The sequence below is a fragment of the Anomaloglossus baeobatrachus genome, chromosome 2 (genome assembly GCF_048569485.1).
Source record: "Anomaloglossus baeobatrachus isolate aAnoBae1 chromosome 2, aAnoBae1.hap1, whole genome shotgun sequence".
Classification (NCBI taxonomy): Eukaryota; Metazoa; Chordata; class Amphibia; order Anura; family Aromobatidae; genus Anomaloglossus; species Anomaloglossus baeobatrachus.
The window spans coordinates 146,760,409-146,786,872 of NC_134354.1; the positions used below are offsets into that span (position 1 = coordinate 146,760,409).

At 45.1% G+C, this 26,464-nt stretch overlaps 1 protein-coding gene across 2 annotated transcripts in view; it reads left to right on the top strand.

Moving 5' to 3' along the window:
* Positions 1 to 26,464, top strand: part of RPS6KA3 (ribosomal protein S6 kinase A3) — a 168,993-nt gene that overhangs the window by 20,558 nt on the left and 121,971 nt on the right. For both annotated transcript variants that reach the window (XM_075335415.1, XM_075335416.1), the window contains exon 2: positions 9,860 to 9,913. In XM_075335415.1, the coding sequence (XP_075191530.1) occupies positions 9,860 to 9,913 (54 nt within the window). The remainder of the gene's footprint in view (positions 1 to 9,859; positions 9,914 to 26,464) is intronic.

A 26,464-nucleotide genomic window follows, 5' to 3' on the forward strand; every position in this document is an offset into this window, starting at 1 on the left:
AATCTGCCGCTCCATACAAGTCTATGGGAAACAACGGAATCCGCCAAACGGATAGCATTGTTTAGCAGAGCGGCGGATTGTGACTGATCATAAACGACGGAAATGTGAACCTAGTCTTATTCAATTTCATCATGACGAGTGTACGGCCACCTTTTATAAAGGCCAGATTGGGTCAGTAATTGTCATGTGTGACTAGTCCTAAAGTTCAGATGCTATCCTTATCTGACCTCCATAAAGAACATGTGTAGGTCTGTATTCAGACATGAATCCTTTGTGGTGCTCTGGTAATACCTGGCCTTACATCTTTTCAGGACAGACACCTGGATGTGACATCCCAATAAGTCCAGTTACCGCAGGGCTGTACTGATCTTAGGCTGACATCCAGGAATGACACTGCCATCAGGGACTCGTTATATTTGTCTTTTTTCATTGTCAAACATTTGAGGGTTTCCTTATAAGCAGCAGCCTTTCTTACTGCGTGCCATCTCCTAATGTATCGCTATGGTAAATCTCATACCTCCCTCTGCCATGGGTAAACGTCCAGGAAACTGATCTATTTTCAACTATTCTTTCTTCCCGAAGGCTACCATGGAAACACATGATCCTTTACCCTCCACTATATCAATATGCATCTTCATTATTTTACCAGCTCTTGCATCCTTTTGTTTTTGTTTTTTTTTCCACTGTATTTAAGCTGATCATGTGAGGAGGTGTATAGCCGTGTGTAGAGGAGATTGAGTGAAGCTTTCGGAGAAAAAGGGAGGTTCTTAAAAATGTGGTATCTTGGATATTTCCATGAAGAAACTGTGAGTATATCGGTCGGCTGTTATTTACATGCAGTTGTGAAATTCCTGGTTCAGATCGTCTTTAGGATACTTTGGGTATTTTATTGTAAGGTTATCGTGTATTCAGATCTAGGGTTTCACAGCCTTGGTCATGGATGGAAGAGCCAATGTTCCTTGGAGATATCGTAGCTGGTTTTGTCTGTTTTTAAATGCTGTTCTTTATTTTAGTGAAATGTCTTATATTTTTATCTTTCTAGTTTAGTACGAGGGGCGATCCAAAAGTAATGATAATCAATAATAAACACAATGAATATATTAAAAAAATATATATATTTTTCTACATAGTCTCTTAACAAGTCTATACATTTAGTCCATCTCTTTTCTAAACTTAGAATTCCCTTCGAAAAAAAATTCTTGATCTTGACCCTCAAAAAAATCCCCAACAGCGGTTATCACGTCGCTATTGCCAAATTTCTTGCCCCGGAGGTGTTCCTTAAGGCGAGGAAAGAGCAAGTCTCTGGGGGCTAGATCTGGCTAATAGGGGGGGGGGTGTTCCACCAGTTCAAAGCCCGCTTCTTGAATGGTTGCCATGGCAACTGCAGCTTTGTGAGCCGGCGCGTTATCTTGGTGAAACAGCACTCCAGCCCGCAGTTTGCTGCACCTTTTCTCCTTGATGGCCTCCCGCAATCTTCTTATTTGTTCTGTGTAGTAGGAGCCCGTAATAGTGGCTCCCTTCTCCAAATAGTCCACCATAATAATTTCTTCAGCGTCCCAAAAAAACGGACGCCATAACCATAACCTTCCCTACTGAGCTTGACACTTTGAATTTCTTCGGCGTCGGTTCGTTTCCATGTCATCGATTGTTGTTTAGTTTCGGGATCAAAGTGGTGGATCCAGGTCTCGTCCATGGTCAAAAAAACGTGACAAATTCTCCTTGTCTGCTTGGAACTTTCCAAGATTTGCTATTCAAATGTCAACTCGTTTCTTCTTTTGCTCGTCGGTTAACATTTTTGGCACCCAACGTGCGGAGACCTTTCTCATATGCAATTCTTTTGCAATGAATCTTTGAATACTGCCATATGAGATCCCTGGGACCTCAGCTACATGCCTGATAGTCATCTTCCGTCTGCCAATACAACTTCAACTTTTTTCACGTTTTCTTCATTGAGGGATGTGGATGGGCGTCCTTCACGATGTTCATCTTCCGTCGATGTTCTTCCCAGCTTAAATTCCTTGGCCCAGCGTGCAACTGTGGAATATGGAGGAGAAGAGTCCCCCAATGTTTCCACCAAGTCGCTGTGTATGTCTTTGGTAGTTATTTTTTTCAAGCAGAGGCATTTGATGACAGCTCTGAGCTTGTTTTTTCCATTTTGATGTTCACTCCTCGGCAGTTCATATTCAAATGAATGTAGCTCCCGGGAATCGTGGCCTATTTAAGTGACTTTTTTTTTTTTTTTTTTTCCTGGACTAGTGGGTACCTAAGAGAAGAAAACAACATTTTATTTTAATTTGTGTGCAATAGAAATAACCGATTATCATTACTTTTGGATCGCCCCTCGTATATTAGTGTTTTATGTGTCTACGATGTATTGGCAGTCTCCACTGTAAACCGTGTGAAAGCAGCCTAATGCTGGGAGGATTTTCCAGCTGAATGTCAGCTCTTGTGTCAAAAAATGGCTTGCACCATATACATTGAGTATTTTAGACTCTTTCTGCTCCGTGCATGGCTCAGTGGAAAGGAGGCTGTGGCCTAACATACGATATCATGTACCAAAATTTTGCTGAAGATATCTGGCATAAAGAATTAATGTCAAGTCAGACTTGACAGTCTAACGATGCACCACAATATCCAGCATGAGCTGCTGTGATACATGCCTGGAGCATTTTATCAGGTGTCACAAGATTTAACATTATTAAAAAGATCTTGGATCTGATGAAGCTTGTGTACTTACTTTGAAAAGCCATATCTAAATGGCTGTATAATGTTAAAGGAATACTGTCACCATGAAAACTCAATCTAATCTGCAGGCAGCATGGTATAGAGAAGCAGAAGAGGTATTGATTAATATATAGGTTATAGTGAATCCTTTCTCAGAACTTTTTTTTTCTTTTTTTTACCCATCATTTAAGCCTGCTCTTGTTGGGATTTCCGTCCAGTGGGCGTTCCGATCAGTGACTGACAGCTATCGCTGTATGTACTTGTATACGGAAATTGAGGATTAAGCAAATAAGGGTATGCCCGCAGGCTGCAGTTTTGTCCTAACCACAAAAATGCACGCTGTGGCCCAAAACCAAAATAAATAAATGTGCGTTTTGTGACCATGCCTTTTTCTTTGATGTTACCACAAAACTGCAAAGACTTGACATGCTGCTTATTTTTTCTGCACCCAAAACTGCATGGAATAAAGAAGCCACTTGTGCACAGCCTTTCAGAATTCTCAGACTTTGCTGGGGAAGAGAAGACGTGCAGTTTTGGGCAGCAAACTGCACCAAAAAATGCAGCGTGCGCACAGTGCCTTAATTTTTGCTGGAGGACTGACTGGACAATGAATTGCATCTATTTTTGCAGTTCAAAGTTTGGCATTTACGTCATAATCTTTACAGGTTGGAGTCCTCCTTGAGCACCTTCCTCTAAACAAGTATGCCATACCCTGTTTTCCCTAAAATAAGACATCCCCTAAAAATAAGACCTAGTAGAGGTTTTGCTGAATTGCTAAATATAAGGCCTCCCCTGAAAGTAAGACCTAGCAAAGTTTTTGTTTGGAAGCATGCCCGCCGAACAGAACACCAGGGCATGTTGTACATGGAAATAATGGCAGTAACAAGAAATTCTTGATAGGATTCACAGTTTGTCTGTTTATGCTGGTTTGTGATTAAAAACTACTGTACAGTATATAATGTTCATTTATTTTTTTTTTCAACAATAAATATGAATTCTTCTTCATGGAAAAATAAGACATCCTTTGAATATAAGACCTAGTGCATCTTTGGGAACAAAAATTAATATAAGACACTGTCTTATTTTCGGGGAAACATGGTACATATACCTTCTTCCACTATAGGTCAGTCTACTCCGTTTCCAATGCTCTATAACTTGATGCCTTCAGTTTGGATTGCATTTTCATAGTTACAGGTTCCCTTTGCGATAAACCTTTTGATTCCAATCACCACCTTGTTTGTCACCTGTAGCTTGTACTGAGCAGTGTGAGATCTCAGCAGCAGGGGGGGCACTGAGGCTTGGGGGGTGGAGACTGAGCTTTTCTAAAGGATTTTACCACTATTCTAACAAGATCTGTTTAGTAATGTATACAGTTTTATCTTGTGAGCTCTGGTGACAGATCCCCTTTAAGCATCACAGAAGCTTCTCTGATTTGCTGCTCTAGTCACATGACTGCTGCAGCCAATTACCGGCTTCAGCGGCCATGTTCACATCCAACACAGACGTTGCTTCCGGAGCCGTCTGCCCTCCTCTCGATGCATGTCAGTGATGGAAGCAGAATATGTAATTAATCTCTAATCTCACAGGGACAATTTTTATAATCATACAACCCCATTGAATTCACCCTGAGCTCTGCCGGTACCAGCGTTCCCGCGGAGAACTTAAAAAGACCCCTTTTTCCTTGTATTTTTTTTTTTAACCTTTGCCTCATTACCATTGACCCTGGCATAGAAGGAAGTGGTGGTGTCTGACTGATGTTGTCTCCTCTCCTGATCACACCGGGACAGTTTGTTGTTCAGCGCGGCCCATGTAAACCTTAGAGACGTTTTCTATTAAGGGGGTTTTCTCTTGGTTTTAAAGTAGGTTTATGTTTTTTATTCTTTTTAGGCTATGTGCCCACGCTGCGGAAAATGTGCGGATTTCTCGCGGAAAAGCCGCGGATTTTCCAGAAATCTGCAGCACAGCTACTCCCCAGCCATTTCTGTGGCATTTGGGAAATGCTGTGCCAACGCTGCGGATTTTTCCGCAGCGGAAATCGTGCGGATTTTCGTGTGGAAAAATCTGCAGCATGTCAATTATTGTTGCGGATTTTCGTGCGGATTTTGCCTATTCAATTGAATTAAAAAAAAAATCCTAAAATCCGCATCAAATCCGCACCTATGAAAAGGTGCGGATTCCGGGGGAAAGCTGCGGATTTTGATGCAGAAAAATCTGCAGATACAGAGTCCCGTGGGCACATAGCCTTATAGTTTATTGCGTTTGTTCGGTTGCTTCACACATTATTGCAACTTGGAGTCCAGGGATTGCTTGGTACTTGGCTCAATGTTTCATTGTAGGTTATTTCTCAGCACATTTGTGGGTCGAGCTGTGGGGGATAAATGTAACCGGCTTTATTCTCTGGTTTTCAATTGATTACTTTTTCCATGCTTGTTATGGCTCTGCGTGGGGTTTTCTTCTTAGTCACCAAAGTGCCTGGTGCTGGTGAGAGCAGCTCCCTCCAGGGCGCCGATTTTTAGTGTCTGTCCTGCACAATAGCGGGGATCCCCCTGCCGCTATATACTGAAGAATCCAGTTGATCAATCTGAGCGGATGCCACTGAACACTTCAGGTTGATTTTAGGGAATCAAAAGAGGAGCATATAACAGTAATATGTACATAGAAAAGCAATATCAGAGATGTGTAGGGACGGGGACGTCACATTTATAGATAGCCGCTGCCTCGCGTGCCGGGGTGTGCACATCTGTGTACGTGACTTCACTGGCCATGTTCACACCATGTTATTAACCCCTTCAGCCCCAAGCCTATTTTGACCCTAAAGACCAGGCCATTTTTTTGCAATTTTGACCAGTGTCAAGGTTATAACTCTGGAACGCTTCAACGGATCCCGGTGATTCTGAGATTGTTTTTTCGTGACATATTGGGCTTCATGTTAGTGGTAAATTTAGGCCGATATTTTTTGCGTTTCTTTGTGAAAAAAAAACGGAAATTTTGCGAAAATTTTTTTATGCTCTAAAACCAACGAGACATATGACACAAAATAATTAATAAATAACATTTCCCACATGTCTACTTTACCTCAGAACAATTTTGGGGGAAAAAAAATTAAGGAAGTTATAGGGGTTCAAAGTTTGAGCAATTTCTCATTTTTACAACAAAATTTACAAAGCCACTTTTTTTTTTTAGGGACCACATCACATTTGAAGCAATTTTTGAAAGGTCTACATGACACAACACCCAAAAGTGACACCATTCCAAAAACTGCACCCCTCAGGCTACTCAAAACCACGTTCAAGAAGGTTATTAACCCTTCTGGTGCTTCACAGTAATTAAAGCAATGTGGAAGGAAAAAATGAACATTTTACTTTTTGCAACAAAAATGTTAATTTAGCCTCAAATATTGCATTTCACAAGAGTAGCAGGATTAAATGAACCCCCAAAATTTGTTGGGCAATTTCTTCTGAGCACGCAGATACCTCATATGTGGCGAAAAACCACTGTTTGGGCGCACGGCAGGACTCGCAAGGGAAGGAGCGTCATTTGACTTTTTGAACAGAAAATTAGCTGGAATCGTTAGCCGCACCATGTTGCGTTTGGAGAGCCCCTGAGGTGCCGAAACAGTGGAGCTCCCCCACATGTGACCCCATTTTGGAAAACTAGACCCCCCCCCCCCCCATGGCATAGAAAAAAAAACAGGGCACACGCACGAATGTTCTGCAAAAAAAAGGGGGGGGGGACTAGGTGGGACGGAAAAGAAGTCCTGTCCAAAGTAGAGTACGACTGCAGGACGATTGCTGATCAGGTACCTAATAAAGTTTTTTTGTTTTTTTTTTGTTTTTATTTGGGGTGCACAAAAAAGCAAAAGCTAGAGCAACAATTACATACCTGACCAGCCAATCACGTAGCTGATCAGCACTTGGCGGCAAGCAGGTGGGGGAGGAGGGGAGAGGGAGTGGGAGATGCGATTGGGGATAGTTAGAAAAGAGCCACGAACAATACTTACAATATAGATCAGAACAGCGGCAGATGGGGGGGCAGCGGCATATAAAGGGAGCATCTGTGATTGAGACGGAGGCGGCTGGGATAGGGTGGGGGAGGATGGGAGAGGGCGCAGTGGATGCAGGAGCGGCAGAGGATGGGGTGAAGGGGGGGATGGGAGGGAAGGGGAGTGGGAGGTGAGATTGGGGGATAGTTACCTTACAGGATGGATCTAGGCAGCAGGATCACAGGAGATGAAGGAGGCAGCAGATCGGTGAGGGTGAGCGCAGCGCAGATCACGGGGGGGGAGAGGTGAGGGAGCACACATCACGGGGGTGAGAGGTGAGGGAGCACACATCACAGGGGTGAGAGGTGAGGGAGCACACATCACGGGGGTGAGAGGTGAGGGAGCACACATCACGGGGGTGAGAGGTGAGGGAGCACACATCACGGGGGTGAGAGGTGAGGGAGCACACATCACGGGGGTGAGAGGTGAGGGAGCACACATCACGGGGGTGAGAGGTGAGGGAGCACACATCACGGGGGTGAGAGGGGAGGGAGCACACATCACGGGGGTGAGAGGGGAGGGAGCACACATCACGGGGGTGAGAGGGGAGGGAGCACACATCACGGGGGTGAGAGGGGAGGGAGCACACATCACGGGGGTGAGAGGGGAGGGAGCACACATCACGGGGGTGAGAGGGGAGGGAGCACACATCACGGGGGTGAGAGGGGAGGGAGCACACATCACGGGGGTGAGAGGGGAGGGAGCACACATCACGGGGGTGAGAGGGGAGGGAGCACACATCACGGGGGTGAGAGGGGAGGGAGCACACATCACGGGGGTGAGAGGGGAGGGAGCACACATCACGGGGGTGAGAGGGGAGGGAGCACACATCACGGGGGTGAGAGGGGAGGGAGCACACATCACGGGGGTGAGAGGGGAGGGAGCACACATCACGGGGGTGAGAGGGGAGGGAGCACACATCACGGGGGTGAGAGGGGAGGGGGCGGGTAGCCAATCACGGGGGTAGTGGGCAGCACATCACAGAGGGGAGGGGGCGCCAGCCGATCACAAGGGGGAGCGTCGGGCAGCGCATAACGGAGGGGAGGGGGCGGGCAGCGCATAACGGAGGGGAGGGGGCGGGCAGCAGATCGGGGAAAGCGGTGACACTGGCAGATGGTGGAGGGCAGCGGCGGATCGGGAGGGGTGGTCATGGGGGTGCGGGCAGCAGATCACGAGGGGTTGGGGTGCGGGCAGCAGATCGGGGAGACAGGTGGCAGATCTCGGAGGGCAGCGGCGGATCGGGAGGCTTTTCGCGGGTTTCATACAGTGCAATGGCAGCGCGGCAACTTCCGGGTCCCATGCTCCGGTCTCATAACAACATGGGACCGGAGCTTGTCGCCCTGCCATTGCACTGTATACACTCTTGTGCTGGCGTGCTGCAGGGACGACAAGTGACGGTGACTGTCGGTCACCGGCAACAGGTCCATGGTGATTGGAGAGATCGGTCACAAGGCCGATCTCTCCAATCAGAGCTGCTGGAACTGGGGGAGGGTGATCCAGTGAGGTTACCCAGCTCCAGCCAATGGCCAGTGCTACAGCTGCACTGGTCAGGGCTGGATTTCAATGTTTCAGTCATTTTAAATGGCTGGAACATTACAGTGCCTGTGATCTGCTGAGATCGTTATACAGGTTGCTACTGCGACCTGCATCGTTGGTAAGGTCTGACTGTGTGACATCTCACCAGCGACTTACCAGCGATCCCTATCGGGTCGCATTGTTTTCGGGATCGCTGGTAAGTCGTTGAGTGTGACAAGCCACAGATTGATTTAATCAATGTTCTAACAATAGAAATTGCTGGTATGGGAAAAACCACATAGTTTTAAACTAACTACTGGTGATGAGCGAGCAATGTCATTTCTCGATCGAGCTCCGTGGTGCTTGGGTGTGACTCATGTACAGAGTATAATGGAGGTCAATGGGAAATGATCCTTTTTCAACTCTGATGCTCGATTAACGAGCATGCTCACTTATCTCTACTGATTACTCAATAATAAGACATTGCTGGATGCTGGTAATGGTCTTTTTAGCTTATCTAGCCTAATGTTTAAGGGGTGCTTCACACACAGCGAGATCGCTGCTGAGATCACTGCTCGTTACACACAGCCCTGGTTCGTTTTTTTATTGTTGCTCTCCCGCTGTGACGCACAGATCGCTGTGTGTGACAGCGAGAGAGCGACGAAATGAAGCGAGCAGGAGCCGGCGTCTGGCAGCTGCGGTAAGCTGTAAACATCGGGTAACCACCTTTTACCTTCGTTACCAGCCTCCGCCACTCTCAGGCTGCCAGTGCTGCCGGCTCCTGCTCTGTGCACATGTAGCTGCAGTACACATCGGGTTAATTAACCCGATGTGTACTGTAGCTAGGAGAGCAGGGAGCCAGCGCTAAGCAGTGTGCGCGGCTCCTTGCTCTCTGCACATGTAGCGACGTTATGATCGCTGCTGCGTCGCTGTGTTTGACAGCTAAGCAGCGATCATAACAGCGACTTACTAGGTCGCTGTTATGTCACAGAAAATGGTGACGTAACAGCGACATCGTTGTCGCTATGTGTGAACCCAGCTTTACATTCTGGCTTATCCACTAATCAGTTTTTCAAGTGAGTGATTCAATCACAAAGGCAACACACGGATGGCATCCTAAGTTGTATCTGTGTGCTGTCCATTTAGGACTGTGTGCGAGAAGCTTGAGAGATCTCAATTTCTCAAACGCAGCGGCAATTCAGAGAATCTAGTCAGCTATAGACTAGCTTGTGTCAGGTACTTGGCGGCTTTTTCCCTCCTCGATAATTTTGATTGCGCTCTCTCTCTTTTGGCCACCCATAGAGACTTGGCAGCCTGTAGAGGACAGGGAGAAGTTGTGTGGGACCGGCCTCAGACTAGCAATTGGGGACAGTCCTTGGTCGACTTTTTACAGAGAGCTGCAGTGCTCAAACACATGACTGCGATACGGCAGCTGGTGCCCGATTCATGCTGCCCGTCTGTCGACCAGGATGAATCAGATAGCCGGTTCCCTATTTTATATATATTTTGTAACCTTTGGATAATTTTACATGAATTATTTAAAGATGACTAATTGTATTTTTTTTATGTCAATTACAGAATGGACAACAGTTTGCAGAGGAATCTATGTGTGAAGATGACAACGAGAACAATGTAAGTGTTCTTTTATTTTTGTAATGAATCAATTGAGATTTTTATTTTTCTTTCTAGACATTGTACTCAATTGACTGTAGAATGTAAAATATTATATTCATATACGTTGGCAATAAAGGAAAGGACCGTCCGAAATTGCTGCTGTGGTGGTGTGGGCGCAGATTTCCATTCTCATAGTGTTTGATGTTACGTATCACTGCAGTCTTTGAAAATTTACTTTTCTTCTGCATCGTTAAGTATGCCAATGAGACAACACTGTTTTGAACTAGTAATGATTCCAATTTTTAGAATTACTCTGAATAACTCCATCCTGGACGTGATTGGAAGCCTGCAAAAGGGTTCTCCCATGTTGACAATTGGGTTCAGGCTGTGTATCGCATCCAGGGAGGTATGGAGTAAGGGTACCGTCACACTTTAGCGACGCTCCAGCGGTCCCACCAGCGATCTGACCTGGTCAGGATCGCTGGTGCGTCGCTACATGGTGGCTGGTGAGCTGTCAATCAGGCAGATCTCACCAGTGACCAGCCAGCACTGACGCGTGGAAGCGATGCTGCGCTTGGTAACTAAGGTAAATATCGGGTAACCAAGCGCTTGGTTACCCGATATTTACCATGGTTACCAAGCGCAGCATCGCTTAGCGCTGGCTCCCTGCACTCCTAGCCAGAGTACACATCGGGTTAATTGGCAACCCGCTTCGCTTATTTACCCGATGTGTACTCCGGCTACTTGTGCAGGGAGCCGGCACTGACAGCGTGAGAGTGGCGGACGCTAGTAACCAAGGTCAATATCGGGTAACCAAGCAAAGGGCTTTGCTTGGTTACCCGATATTTACCTTGGTTACAGCTTACCGCAGGCTGCCAGACGCCAGCTCCCTGCACATTCAGGTTGTTGCTCTCTCACTGTCAAACACAGCGATGTGTGCTTCACAGCGGAAGAGCAACGTCCAAAAAATGAACCAGCACTGTGTGTAACGATCAGCGATCTCACAGCAGGGGCCAGATCGCTGCTCAGTGTCACACACAGCGAGATCGCTAATGAGGTCACTGGTACGTCACAAAAACCGTGACTCAGCAGTGATCTCGCTAGCGATCTCGCTATGTGAGAAGTGCCCCCTAAGATGCCATCCAGGAAATCCGGGCAAAGGAGATGAGTGTCCGGACAATCTTCAAAGATTTCAGTGCTAATAAGTTACATCAAACACCTTAAAAGAAAAATTAAATCTGCACCCATATAGTAGAGGTTTGGCTTAATCAGGGGTCTGGATCGGTTTCCGTCACAATCTTTGCTTTTCTTAAGGGGTTGTCTGAGTAGTGGACAATCCTTTTTTCAGTCTGTATGTTTCCTCCTTTTAAAATAATTATATTCACCTCCGGCCGTTTCAGTAGTGTTGGCACTCGATCTCCTCTCGATCACGTAACAATCATGTGTCACACGACTGATCAGTGGCCACTTCACTTGCCCCACTTTCTTACTGATGTTAGTGATTTGTAAGAAGTGAGAGCTGCTGCACTCTTCCTCCGGTTATTGTATATGAAGCTGCTGTAAATTAGCCACAGGACTCGAGTGATGTAAGATTGTTACGTGGCTGCCGAGCAAGCGACTACCGACCAAAGCAGGAATGACGCGGGTACCAGAGGTGAGTATAAGTGTTATTTTCAAAGGTGAAAACGCACAAATTGAGAAGGGGTTGTCCGAGTAGTATGCAGCCAATGTAAGGAACATGACTGAATTTTATGCTAAATGCATATAGTACTTAATTTATTGAAGCATATCCTTATAAGTAAAAGACCAATAAGAAAAAACAAATTATATAAAAGTCAAATTCATACTGAGGCATGTGAGACCAGGGTTTGTTTTTTTTTTTTTTGTTTTTTTTGGGGGGGTAAATGTGGTAATGAGCCATACATTAAATTACCGTATTTTTCGTTTTATAAGCCGCACTGGATTATAAGACGCACTCCAAATTCAGAGCAAGCAAAGGTGAAAAAAAAAAATGGGGTTCGCCTTGTAATCCGGTGATGTCTTACCGGAGGGGGCAGTATCGGTGGTGAAGTCACAGGAGGCAAGGGCAGTAGGTACCCAGAAACTGTAGGCTGTGTGGAGGCTGAGGCTGCTGTGCTCAAGCAGCTGCGTGCGGTGAGGGCTCTAAAGAAATGGCGCCCGGAGTCAGTGCAGATTTAGCTGTAGGCTCAATGGCAAGCAGAGATCTCATCTGCTCAAGCACCACCTCCGGGCGCCATTTTCCTGAAGTCCGCTAGAGGGAGATCAGTTGGCTGGAGGCGGCGCCTGTGCAGATGAGAGCTTGGGCCGAGGGCTCCATTTGCGCATGCGCAGACTCCGTGCGGCATTATTTGAAGTCCAGACGCCGGAGACCCAGCTCAGACCCTGCACGGCCGCCCCAGCAGCAGCCGCCGGAGACTCCAATGCAGCCCCTGCACAGTGCCTCAGCATTTCCCCGGCCTCTTGCAACCCCTCTCCACCACCCTAGTAAGCTACATTCAGATTATAAGACGCACAAAGAAACAAGGAGCCAGCACGATTTCTATACTGTATTTGTTGATAAATTAGAGATTTTTGGCAAAACATTGCAATATTTTGAGCCACCCCGCCAACGTCACGGCAAATCCCATGGGGCAGTCCTACACTAAATATTGTATTTTGTTTGGGGTGCCATATGGCCTCACACATCAAATGCAGAACTGCTTGAGGCAGCACTTACCTGGTGCTTTTTTTATTCCTGTACCTGTGACTGAGTCACAGCTGTGGGCGGGACAGGCTCAGGCAAGTGCGGCTAAGATTAAAAAGCCTGTGGACAGGGCCGGTGGCTGTGTATGAACAGTAACCAATAGCTAAACCAGTTTACAGATAGAACAACCAAAAAACGGTGCACGGCCTGGTGGTGGATATCCACGCCGTGCACCCTTTTTTGGTCATTCTAGCTGTCTGATTTTTGGCAAGTGGTGACTGTTCACACACAGCCATCAGCCCTGTCCACAGGCTATTTAATCAAAGCAGCACTTGCCTGGGCCTGTCCCGCACACAGCTGTGATCTCAGTCACAGGTACGGGATTGCAAAGCATCAGGTAGGTGCTGTTTTAAATAGTCCTGCTTTTAATGTGTGAGGCCGCATGGCACCCTTCAGATAAATAAAATATTAGTGTAGGACTGCCCCTTGAGATTTGCCGTGGAGTGGCGGGGTAGCTCAAAATATTGCAATATTTTGCCAAAAATCTCCATTTATTAATAAGTACAGTTTAGAATTTGTGCTGGCTCCCTTATTCTGATTATAAGACGCACACCTCGCTTTTCTCCCAAATTTTTGGGAGGAAAAGTGCGTCTTATAATCCGAAAATACGGTATATTTCTGTGAGTCTATTATCATTTTAGGTCTTATAATATTCATTTGCCAGCAAAATACATGAGAAACCTGAAGTTTTGTGCACATGTTGAGGTTTGTTTTTTTTTTTTTTTTTTTTTTTTGCAGATTTAATGTAGAAAATCTGCAGCATGTCAATTCTTTCAGCCTTTTTGCTTACATTTTTCACTATTGAAAATAATAAAAAAAAAAGCATGCCAAAAACGCATAAAGAAAAGTTGCAAAATTTGGCAAACACCTGCATTTTTGCTCTGCGTTTTTCCTGCAGGCCTTGCGCTGCTAAAAACAATGGCCGCCTGTGCGCACTGACAGTGATCAGATTGCCCATCGCACATCTGAACTGTGGTCTGTGTAAACCCATTATTAAACGATTGCTGATCAGGGAACGATTAATGCTGCACAGAAAAAAAAGTAGTTAGAAGATAAAACAAATTGGCATAAATATTTCACCGATTATCTTCATCATTGAAGTGTATGGACTTCTTGGCGGTCTAGTAGCGTTTCTCTGCTGTGCAGTACTATATCTTACTGCAATAATACACCTTACTGCACCTTATCTGGACAAGAAGTACCTTCTTCTTTAGATATAATTGTTGTGACTTCATGTTTTCTACAAGACCCTGTATCTTCTAACTTTCATATCTAAGACTTTGTTTTACTTTTGAGTTATCTGCTTATATTGCTGTCTTTTTCCAGAAAGCATTAGAGGATGTCCACTACTTAAACATTGATGACCTATCCTTAAGATAGGTCATCAGTGTACGATCAGCCAGGTCCACCACGCCGCATTATTGCCAATTAGCTGTTCTGTGTCCTGGTGGTAGCAGCAGGCTGCCGGAAATGCTCCGTTCCAGAGCTGCCCCGTCTTCCGATAATGGCCGCGGCCGGGTACTACACCTCCGCCTCCAATTCATTAGAATAGAAGGCAAATGTACAGTACATGGCCGCTATCAGGAGACTGATCAGCTCCGGAACTGAGCATTTCCTGCCACCTGCTGCAGGCAACGAGAACTGCTGATCAATGAGGGTGGTGGGCCCCAGTCAGTCACATTGATGACCTATCCCAAGGGGCACTTTGCACACTACGACATCGCAAGCCGATGCTGCGATGCCGAGCGCGATAGTCCCCGCCCCCGTCGCAGCTGCGATATCATGGTGATAGCTGCCGTAGTGAACATTATCGCTACGGCAGCTTCACATGCACTCACCTGCCCTGCGACGTCGCTCTGGCCGGCGAACCGCCTCCTTCCTAAGGGGACGGGTCGTGCGGCGTCATAGCGACTTCACACGGCAGGTGGCCAATAGAAGCGGAGGGGCGGAGATGAGCGGGACGTAAAAATCCCGCCCACCTCCTTCCTTCCGCATAGCTGGCCGGGACGCAGGTAGGAGATGTTCCTCGCTCCTGCGGCTTCACACAGTGATGTGTGCTGCCGCAGGAGTGAGGAACAACATCGTAACATCGGTCTTTCCCAATTAATGGAAATGACAGACACTACACCGATTATACGATTACGATTATTTTGTGCTCGTTAATCGTATCAAAAATGCTTTACACACTACGATGTCGAGAGCGACGCCGGATGTGCGTCACTTTCGATTTGACCCCACCGACATCGCAGCTGCGATATTGTATTGTGCAAAGTGCCCCTAAGAGAAGACTGTCAATGTAAAACTAGTGGACAACCTGTTTAAAATGAGTGTTATCAGAGTTTGACTAGTATTTTAAATCAGGTTTGTTTGTTTTTTGTATCTTCAAATTTTCGTTTTATGATCTACAGTATGTAAAAAAAATAAAAAAAAAATAATTCCTTTAGGTCTAAATATTAGGCTTATATTTCTGGATCTTTGACCCAGGTAGTGACATTAGCAGCATAACACTTGCTCAAACTCTATTTGTAGGGAAACGATATATTGCTCTAATATGGGCGAAGGTCATTGTGAAGGGAGGAGAGGAGCTGAGCTGTGATTTTCAGAATGGCCAATGGTGGATCCTATGTTATCTACTCTATATAGAGGTGTTACCAGTCATTGTTCACCTGGCCTCGGGACTGGACAGCCAGAAAGTCTGATCTCTAGTAAAGGTGCATTTACAGTACACTATGATCGGGGAATACTTGCTTGGATGAATTGATCTTTTGGTTTGCTGAAAAGATTCAGTCCCACCCAGCACACGTAAACAAGTATAACTTAATTCCTGCAGGTTAATAGCCATATCAAACCTTTCAGGTCCCCCTTCAAGCACCACTCCAGTTCGTGGTTTTTTTTTTTTTTGTTTTTTTAAGGTTATTTTATTTTGCCGCTTGAGTGGCCTTTTTAAATAAAAGTCCTTTTACCCCATTATACTCAATATCTGTGGTTTTCACCCTTTTTCGGCGGCGGTATCTTGTGAGCACAATTTTTGACTGAATGGAAGTTATTGGTCAAGCTCCCAATGCATCTCTGAGAGCCAGAACGAGACTCCCATAGAGATGTATTGAGTTCTGTCCGCCTGTCGCTCCATGAAACACTGGAGCAGCCGGTAGGTCACAAAGCATAGGAGACTGACCTGAGCGGCGGTGATGCAAGTGGCAGGTGACAGGGGACTTAGATTTACAGAATCATTCAAGCAAGGAAATAAACCGCTGGAGTGCTGCTTAAGGCTATGTGCGCACAGTGCGTTTTTTGCGGCATTTTTGCACATTTTTCGGGTGCATTTTTGCTCAGAAAACAGCATGACTTTGCTTCCCTAGCAAAGTCGTTGAGTTTTCATTTTTGCAGTCTGCACACAGCGGTTTTTTTTTTTCAGCTGCATTTTGGTGGTGCCCACAAAAACGCAGCATGTCAATTTTTTTTTTTGCGTTTTTCACTAAGTTTTCCACCCATTGAGTTCAATGAGATGTTCAAAAACGCAATGAAAAACGCAAATTGCAAATATAGCTGCGTTTTAGTGCGTTTCTATGACTAAAAACGCAGCTATGAACGCGAGGGGTGGGTAGTAAAGTGATATGTACAGGAAGAAGATTCCTTCTGTTAGTAACCACAGAAGCGTGAATCCTCCCGGTACCGCCACTGCTGCTTCCACCTCCCACTCTGCACCATGTCTGGACGAGAGGTGGAAGCAGCTGAGAAATTATAAGTGAAGAGTAGGAAAAAAAAAGTCATACTCACCTGTCTGCAGACTCCCGGTGCCATGTTCGCTCCCAGCTCCTCTTCCCGGTACCGCCACCCCTGCTCCGGCTGTGTGCAGACTTCCAGGACACGTCCTATGGCTGCAGGACCTGGCGGTGATCAACTGATGCGGCACCTGACGGAATCAACTGACCGTAAGTCTCGCGGTGACGCCGGCTTTTTACCTCCCGGCCGGCTTAAACTATCAGCTGATGCCATCAGGAGACTTCATCAGCTGATTACCGACAGCTCCTGGAACGATCGGACTGGAGCTAGCACGGACGTGTGTAGTTGTGTGTTTATTTTGTTTGTTTTTTTTTTTGCACTGATGCATCAGCTGATTGTATAAACAGCTTTTATACAATCGGCTGATGTGTGATGTGATTCTCATCCTTGAACCTGAGAACCTGACACTTCATCTGATCACTTTGCCTTCCAGCAAACCGATCAGATGATATTGGATATCTGGATTGGACGGCGCGGGACCCTTGACCCGGGATTACTGCGGGGGGGAGGGGGGTTTCTTTATTTCAATAAAGGCTGTCACTAATTTGTGGTTTTTTGTTTTTATTTCTAATAAAAATATTTTTTTGTGTTTTTGTGTTCTTTTTAATCTACTAGAAATTCATGGTGGCTATGTCTAATATTGGTGTGACGCCATGAATTTCGGGCTTAGGACCAGCTGATAATATACAGCTAGCCCTAACCCCATCAGTACCCAGCGAGCTACCAGTCACCAGGGCAGCTGGAAGAGTTGGATACAGCGCCAGAAGATGGCACTTCTATGAAAGCGCCATTTTCTGGGGTGGCTGCGTACTGCAATTTGCAGCGGGGGTGCCCAGAATGCTTGGGCACTCTGTACTGCGGATTCCAATCCCCAGCTGCCTAGTTGTACCTGGCTGGACTACCCAATAATTGGGCGAAGCCCATGTGTTTGTTTTTTTTTTTTTTAATGATTTCATGAAATTAAACAAAAAAAAAAATAAAAAAAGGGGGCTTCGCTATATTTTTGGTTCCCAGCCGGTACAAATAGGCAGCTGGGGGTTGGGGGCAGCTGTACCTGCCTGCTGTACCTGGCCAGCATACAAAAAAGTTCCTGGATGGAGGATGCTGAGCCTTGTAGTTCTGCAGCTGTCTGCTCTCCTGCATACACTATTGGATGGAGGATGCTGAACCTTTGTAGTTCTGCTCCCCCCTACCTCTCCCTCCAGCATACAGTCCTGGATGGAGGATGCTGAGCCTTGTAGTTCTGCTCCCCCCCCCCTACCTCTCCCTCCAGCATACAGTCCTGGATGGGGGATGCTGAGCCTTGTAGTTCTGCAGCTGTCTGCTCTCCTGCATACACTAGTGGAGAATGAAGAACATATTGAAGAAGGAAATGACATCAGACTTTTTTTTTTTTTTTTTCTTTCTACAATCTTTAATGGCATTGTTCACTGATAGCAAAACGCGGTGAAATCGCATACGTTTTTACAGCTGGTGCGTTCGTGCGGTTTTTTTGCGGCATAAAATGCAGTGTGTGGACTTACCCTAAAAATATGTAGTCCATATCTGTCTCCAGAGTAAGCCAAATTCTCAGCATTTTTGTATTAACTAATCTCAGAACATTTTTTTTTTGTTTTTATTTTGGCTTATACTGTAATATTGACCTGTAGCAAAATGCTGCTCTTAGACAGCATATAAAAGGGATCACGAGCTGTCTAATATCAACTGGATATGTCCTACATTTACTCTTATCTTGTACCATAACCTATTGCATTTCATTTATTCTAATTTTTATTTTTTTGATAGTTGACAAATTGTGACTTCTTACTCTGAGATTTTGGCTTATTGCTCCAAGGAAGATCTCTGCATTCTTTGTAGAATGATTTTGCCATTCGTTCTGTTGCGTAGTCACCTGTATATTTTGTGACTGGATAATGGATGTCCTGGGGAACTTTCCAGCGCCTGGCATCTGGCCAGACTCCTCTGTAACCTTTTGAGATTTGGAATTCTAAACAGTGAAAGCTCGGGGAGGCTTCTCCTAGACATATCTCGCCTCTCATGCCTGGAAACGGCAGGATTCCTGCAAGTGCCAGACACAGCCTGATTTATTATAAGGCAGTATCTAAGCCTCATCACTTCACTTAGTGCTGCCGATTTCCGGAAACTTGCTTGTTGTGAATTGTTAGTAGTTATGCGCACAAAAATCGGTCTTGTTGGTTGTGAAGGCAATGTCACCTTCACCAAATGATCATTCATAAAAACATTTACCTCATGCCGTCAATGGATTGTATTGTATAACTAATTGAAAGTTTTTTCCAATATCAATGAGACATTTAGGTTTCAATTCCATGAAGTAATAGAGCAAAAGGCTACTTGGTTGATAAATCCCATGATGCTCCAGTGCTGCCACAGAGGTGTTCTCCAATGTGTACTTTTCTACATCGGCCGCATCCTGTCTACTAATGTGACTGCTGCAGCCGATCAGTGACCTGGCAGGAAAATGCTGAGGTTACTGATTGGGAAACCCCCTTTATGTGTTTGAGTACTCCCTATCAGAAATAATTGTTTAGAAAACTATGGTATTGTTACGGGAATGGAATGACTGGACAGACATCTAGGCTGACCCTCCGACTAGGGATCCTGCGCTGTCACTCAGCTCAGAGGTACATTAGATGGTGGTGAGGTGTGAGTCGCCAGTGTGACCCTAACTCTTGTCCAAGCCCTGGTGTAACTCCTCTCCCCCTCCTCCACCTAAGGGGGTGAGCCGGGACCGCAGTCACAAACCCCACAACTAGCCACAAATCGGGGGGAAAACCAAACCTCAAACACGCGGCAATAAAACACAAAGGTGAGACTATACGTGCACAAGTGGAAAATAACATAATAGGAAGTAAACAGACAACCGGGAAACTTCCACACCGCACAGTAAGAACACCACAGATCACCAAGATTGGATCACCACAATAGATCGTAATCTGTGCCCAAGCTGGAGCTATTATCGACACTGAGTAGCAGGATCCTGTCCCTTTATTAGGTAGGAGACTGCTGAGATTGGTAATTAGTAACCTTAGCTCAGAGCAGAGTTCCCCAGGTCAGCAGGAATTAACTCTATCAGGTCTGAGGAACAGATCACATGAAACAGCCAGCGCCCAGCTGTGGCTGAACAACTAGGAGACACCAGGTTGTTTGTCAGGCTCTGTAGTGTGAACCAATGCCGCCATGACACCTAATGAGCCGGGAACCGAACATCGCATGACAGGTATAAGATGGTCTCTCTGGAATATTCGTTATCCTTGTAATACTAAAGACTCTAATACAGATGCACACACATAATAGCCAGAAATAATTAATGCATAGAAAATACCGTATATGCCGGCGTATAAGACGACTGGGCGTATAAGACGACCCCCAACTTCTGCCCTAAAAATATAGAATTTGGGATATACTCACTGTATAAGACTACCCCGCTCCCAAATGAAAAAAAGTCTGCTTTGATTGCAACATGTTAATTTTAATTCCGCGAGAGCCGTACAATATGTTTTTAAAGGGCCATTGACAGATCAATCGCTCCAATGTTCACTTAGTACAGCAAGGAATGCTCCTCCCTGCTGTATAAAGCCACAACTGGACTGAAACAATGGTACTACACTCTGCTACAAACAGACACACACAACTCTGCTACAAACAGACAAACACACACAACTCTGCTACAAACAGACAAACACACACAACTCTGCTACATACAGACAAACACACACAACTCTGCTACATACAGACAAACACATACAACTCTGCTACATACAGACAAACACACACAACTCTGCTACATACAGACAAACACACAACTCTGCTACATACAGACAAACACACAACTCTGCTACATACAGACAAACACATACAACTCTGCTACATACAGACAAACACATACAACTCTGCTACATACAGACAAACACGTACAACTCTGCTACATGCAGACAAACACACACAACTCTGCTACATGCAGACAAACACACACAACTCTGCTACATGCAGACAAACACGTACAACTCTGCTACATACAGACAAACACGTACAACTCTGCTACATACAGACAAACACGTACAACTCTGCTACATACAGACAAACACGTACAACTCTGCTACATACAGACAAACACGTACAACTCTGCTACATACAGACAAATACACACAACTCTGCTGCTCTGTGGGGCCTGCACCCGCGGCTCGGCGGGTACAGCACCCGCGGCATCGGCGGGGGGGGGATTGGCAGGGCATACATCTGGGGGGTTAGAAGCAGCTCACCGGGGCCCATAATGGGCACAAGTCCCCCTGTGTTAGATATCGCTCCCATAGTGCTGCCCATGGCCCCTATATAGATCGCACAAGTCCCCCTGTGTCAGATATCGCCCCCATAGTGCTGCCCATGGCCCCTATAGATCGCACAAGTCCCCCTGTGTCAGATATCGCCCCCATAGTGCTGCCCATGGCCCCTATATAGATCGCACAAGTCCCCCTGTGTCAGATATCGCCCCCATAGTGCTGCCCATGGCCCCTATAGATCGCACAAGTCCCCCTGTGTCAGATATGGCCCCTAGGCTGCTGCCCATAGTAAAATAAAACCCTCTTTCCTTACCTCCTCCAGCGCTGAGCTCCCTCCTGTCTGGCTCCGTGCTTCTGTTCTTCCACTTCCTGGTTCTCAGTGCGGTCATGTGATCGGCACAGCAGGCTGAGATCTCTGCCTGCCTGATCACAGTGGAAGCAGGGACACGGGGAGAAACGCTGCAGGGGTAAGTAAAGCTTTTTTATTTTAGAATGAGCAGCAGCCTGGGGGCCAAATCTAACACAGGGGGTGCATGTGCGATCACACTGCGCAGGCTCATATACTATGCACCGCTGCCCCAGCCCCTCACTGCGTGCGATTTCAGCACCATTGGAGATGGACAGCGGCTGTGCATATTATATGAGCGGGTGCAGGAGATCAAAGGCTGCCGCCGCAGCGTTCCCCTGTGCTCCAGAGCTGCTGCCCCCACCTCCCCTGGACGCTGCAGTGTACATACACACCCCCCCCCCCCCCCCCGTATATCCGGCGTATAAGACGACCCCCCACTGTAGCCATTATTTTAAGGGGGTAAAAAGTCGTCTTATACGCCAGTATATACGGTAGGTAATTTAATCAAGTTGCTTTTAAATGGTGCTTTAAGGTTCTGTAGTAAGATTGTTCTTGTGCAAGCCTAGATAGATCCACAGGGTCTTCTCCGCAGTTATCATCATGATTATATCGAGCCATCGGGTTGCTGATCATCTTCTTCGCCTTTTTGTTCCTTCTATTCTTCCAAATATTATGTCCTTCTCCAGTGATTGCTCTCTTTGTATGATGTGTCCAAAGCAGGTGATCCTTGCTGATCCTCGGTGATCCTGGATATGTTGACCTACCAGGTTGATTTGTTTTCCGCTGCCCCCCCACACCCGCATTATTTTATCTACTCACATTTTTAATATATGCTTTTTTTTTTTTTTTGTTTGTTTATGTGTGTGTGTATATATAATGTATATGTGTGTGTGTATATATATGTGTGTGTGTGTGTGCGTGTGTATATATATATATATATATATATATATATATATATATATATATATATATATATATATATATATATATATATATATATATATATATATATATATATATATATATATATATATATATATATAATATAAATATATAATATAACCCCTTTAGTCCTCCCTCCTCAGTCTCATGCCTTCCTTTCAGACCAAAACTAAAATCCATGTGATGGCTCCTTTCCCAATAAATTGACTTTAATTGGATCTATATGTGATATAATCATTTACATGAAATATGTTCCAGTTTAGATTAAAAAAAAACAAAACTAAATGGAGGAACGATGAGTTATATGGCATATGCACGTCCTCTACCAGGTGTCATTGCAGAGGTATAGAATCAGTGGCCACCTTTTATGCCCAACGTACAGCGTTCCAGTGCTATACCCATGATATTTAACCCCAGCACCTATCACTTGTCAATAGTTACAGGGTAACATATATTCTATTAACTGATGGTTCGCAACACATGGTCCAAACCCTCTGTACCCACAATCACTAATCACCTTGCCGTGCATTTTGCAGCCTTCCTCAGGATCTCTAGCATCACAACACAACACAAGTGCTCCTCATGGTTTCCTTCAGACATTTATCTGATGACTTTAAAGGGGCGTAGAAAAAAAATGTAAGAAATGCATCAGATGTAATGTGTGCTCGTTCTCTCCCCAAAAATCCAGCCCATAAGCTCATTAGATACCCGTTATCTTTGCCTGCAGTGGTGTCGTTCCAGTGGCTTCAGCAGGCACGTAGTCCTATTACCGGCATCATGACGTCCATGTAGACAGCTTTCTTGGGGGGGACCTCACTTTATGAAGTTTATATTCCCTAATATGCCATATGCACAGAGGCTTTGGCCATGAAACAGCCCATTTTAAAGCCTTATCTTTGTTTTGGGACCGACATCGATGGTATATCACATAAGGCTCAGCAATCGCAATACCCCATCTGTTTGTGCTGAGATGACAGCCCATGGAGTCAGTCGGTGGGCAGCGAGGGAGGGTCACTTCTTACCATTAATTCACCTTAGAGATTTTAGATTCTCCTTTGTGGTGTTAGTCATCCTTCGTGATACATAACTTCCTCTCTATCATTTTCTCCTTCACTTGTTTCCAATTCTGTGGGATATGTTTGATCTACGTGTAAATATTGTTTTTTTGAGAACATATTTACTGCAGACAGAATGTATATACAAGCCGGGCAAAATTGTAGAAAACAAGCACAAACATGTCAAACACAGCCTAAAATAACATCACTGTGTACATCAACGGGAATCCTCTTCTAATGTCTCCGTCAGGGAAACAAGAAGGGAAAAGGAGCTTTGCATGGTGGCCAATGTAAAGCCTACATATCTTTGGTATCCATGTTTTATTAGTCAGTGATCAGACATGGAGGATTTAGTTCTTGTACCTAAAATTTGCAATACATCACAATGTTATTAAATAGGTTTTGTTTTTTTGTTTTTTTTTTAAAATGCATACGATGAATCAATGGAAGAACTTGGGGAATGCATACTGAATATTATCAACAGCCCAAAATCTGTAGATAACACTCGCTGACATCCAAGGCGGACAGTTTCTGCTACATGTGGGAATTTTGTATTATAAATCATGATTTTAAAGATAAGAGAATATTGTGGGTATTTTGCAATATTTTATTTTTTTTTTTGCGGTTAAAATTGAGAAATTAATTGTAAATGTATTGAGACTTTTTTCTATAGCGGGATGCTGTTTTTTTTTTTTTTTCATTATTGTTACAAGTTGCATATTACCCTTTACGCGCTGCTTTTGATCTTTTTATTTCTTCAATAACTGAGTCAACATTTTCTCTGGTATTAATAAGGTCAAGTGATGTTCAAATGGAAATAAAGATTTTACAGATCACGTTTCGGCGGAAGTTGTTATATCCTGTGTTTATGGGCTCGTCCTGGCTATGCACCAAATTTAATGTTACTATTTAAGTCTTTTCATTTCTGCCATTAGTTTGTCACTTTACACCATGATACTGCATTATTGTAATTTGGTTGGCCACTAATCATTCTATAGAAAATAAAACACAAACTATTTCCCGTTTCTAAAGTTATCCCGTGTGTGCAGTTGATGCTTTTGTAGCCTTTCCCTTGCTTTTGAGGGGTCCGGGTCACTTCCCATTTTATTCTTCTCAAATCTTTCATAGTTAATGCTCATCTGTTTTCTCAACACATTTTTTGCGACCCTGTTGACTATTTGCAACAATACGTGTGGTTCTGTGATCACACTGTAATATCTTAGCAATTTCCAGAGTGCCGCATCCCTCTGTAAGACTTGTACAATTTAACAGTTTTTGACATTTTAAAGACCATCTCGTTTCGACCTTTTTGCCCTCAGGAAGACTAGCTGCCTAATAATTCTGCACCCATTGATAGTCTTGATATCCTTTTAAGCTGCACCCCCCCATCATTACACAAATACACATCATCTGATCTGCATCATCCAATAAACATTCAGGTTTATTCTGCTTGGAGTTGGAAAATCTGCTTAAAGGCTCATTCACATGACTGTTCCGTTTTTGCGGTCCAAAAAACACAGTCCGTTTTTTCACGAATGCATCCGTGTGGCATCCATGTGACATCCGTTCTGTATACGGGCCGTGTCATCCGTGTGCCTTCCGGTTTTTTTGCGGACCGCAAAACACGGAAGCAGCTAGCTAGATGGATGGATAGAGGGATAGATAGAGAGACAGAGGGATAAATAGAGGAAGGAATGAATGAATGAATGAAGGGAGGGATAGACGGATAGCTAGAGGGATAGATGGATAATAGATGAGAAAAACCTAATGTCCCACTTCCCAGCATTTTGTAATCTTGCAGGTGCTTTTCATGTGGCACAAAGGGTGCTTAGCCTTGTATTTAGCCAAAAAATAAATAATTTAAAAAAAAAAAAACAGACGTGGTGCCCCTTCTATTTTTTTTTGTTACCTGCTCGGGTAAAGCAGATGGCTGCAGCCTGCAGACCACATCTGGCAGCTTCACCTTGGCTTGTAATCCAAAACAGAGGGCACCCCACGCTGTTATTTTAAATTAAATAAATAATTTAAAACAAAAAAAGTGCGTTTTTCCCCCCCCCCAATTGGATCATCAGCCAAGGTAAAGCAGACAGCTGTGGTCTAGTATTCTCAGACTAGGGATGTCTGCGGTTCTTGGATCCTCCCCAGCCTAAGAATAGCAGGCTGCAGCCGCCCCAAAAGTGGTGCATCCATTAAATGTGCCAATCCTGGTGCTTTGTCCCAGCTCATCCTGATGCCCTGGTGCGGTGGCAAACAGGGTAATATATGGGGTTGATACCAGATGTGTAATGTTACGGCGTCTATCAGATACCCGACATCAGTAACCCAGTCAGTAATTAAAAAAAAAAAAAAGACGACAAATTTTTTTTTGAAAAAACACTCCCCAAAACATTCGCTCTTTTCACCATTTTTTTGCAAAGAAAAAACAAATCCAAGTCCGGCGTAATCCAATAAGGGGGTCCCACGATGATCCATACTCTCTGTCCCAGTGAATGAATAACAGAATGCTCCCCATTGGCTGGGAGAGCAGTGCAGTAACCTGAGCTAACATCATGAGATCAGCCCAGGTCACTGCAGGGGATGACTAGCGCTGACTTCAGGATGATAGCAAGGTACATTACCTGCGGTGAAGGAAGCCTCTGCACTCCTGATGTCAGCGCTGGTGACTGAGTTCACTGACCACCGCGTTCTCAGATCACCTCTTGTGGAGACACGGGGCTCAGTGGGTGCTCTCGTCCGCTAAAACCCGCCGCCTTTAGAAAGACAGCGTGGCTCAGGGCTCATCCCAACTGAACGCCGGCTTCCTTAACCGTGGGCGTAACACTACTCAGACAACACAGGGTGAGGGAACCACAATAATTAGACTTTATTGGATCCCCAAACAATTAACGGCACATAACACATAACCAGCAAAACACACAAATGTAACAGGCAACAGAGTCTCACCCTTCCGCTGGCTCACCAGGGATTTAGAATGTCCATGCCTCACAGGTTCCAAGCTGTCTGAGGTCTGCAAAGTCTGTAACAGGTGACTGAACTGTCCCAACCTGAGTGTCCTCCTTAGGTAGTCCTGGTTTGATATTACAATCCTGGCAGCCGGAGTCGAAATCCCTAGGCTGTGGATATGGTCTCCAACCGGAACCGGAGCCCCTAGATTGAAGCCATAAGATATCCTGATCCTCTAGTCAGCTCCTGAGAGCTTAGACTGGATCTATCAGCATCCATCAACCTTCATCAACCCTGGTGGCTTAAAGAAGTCCCTTTTTATAGCCATAACCTTCCCTTAGGATACACTGCGTCCTCATCGATTGGTTGGACAAGATTGCTTCTCCCATTGGATGAATTTCAAGCTGCATGGATAATGTTCATTTAAATGATGTG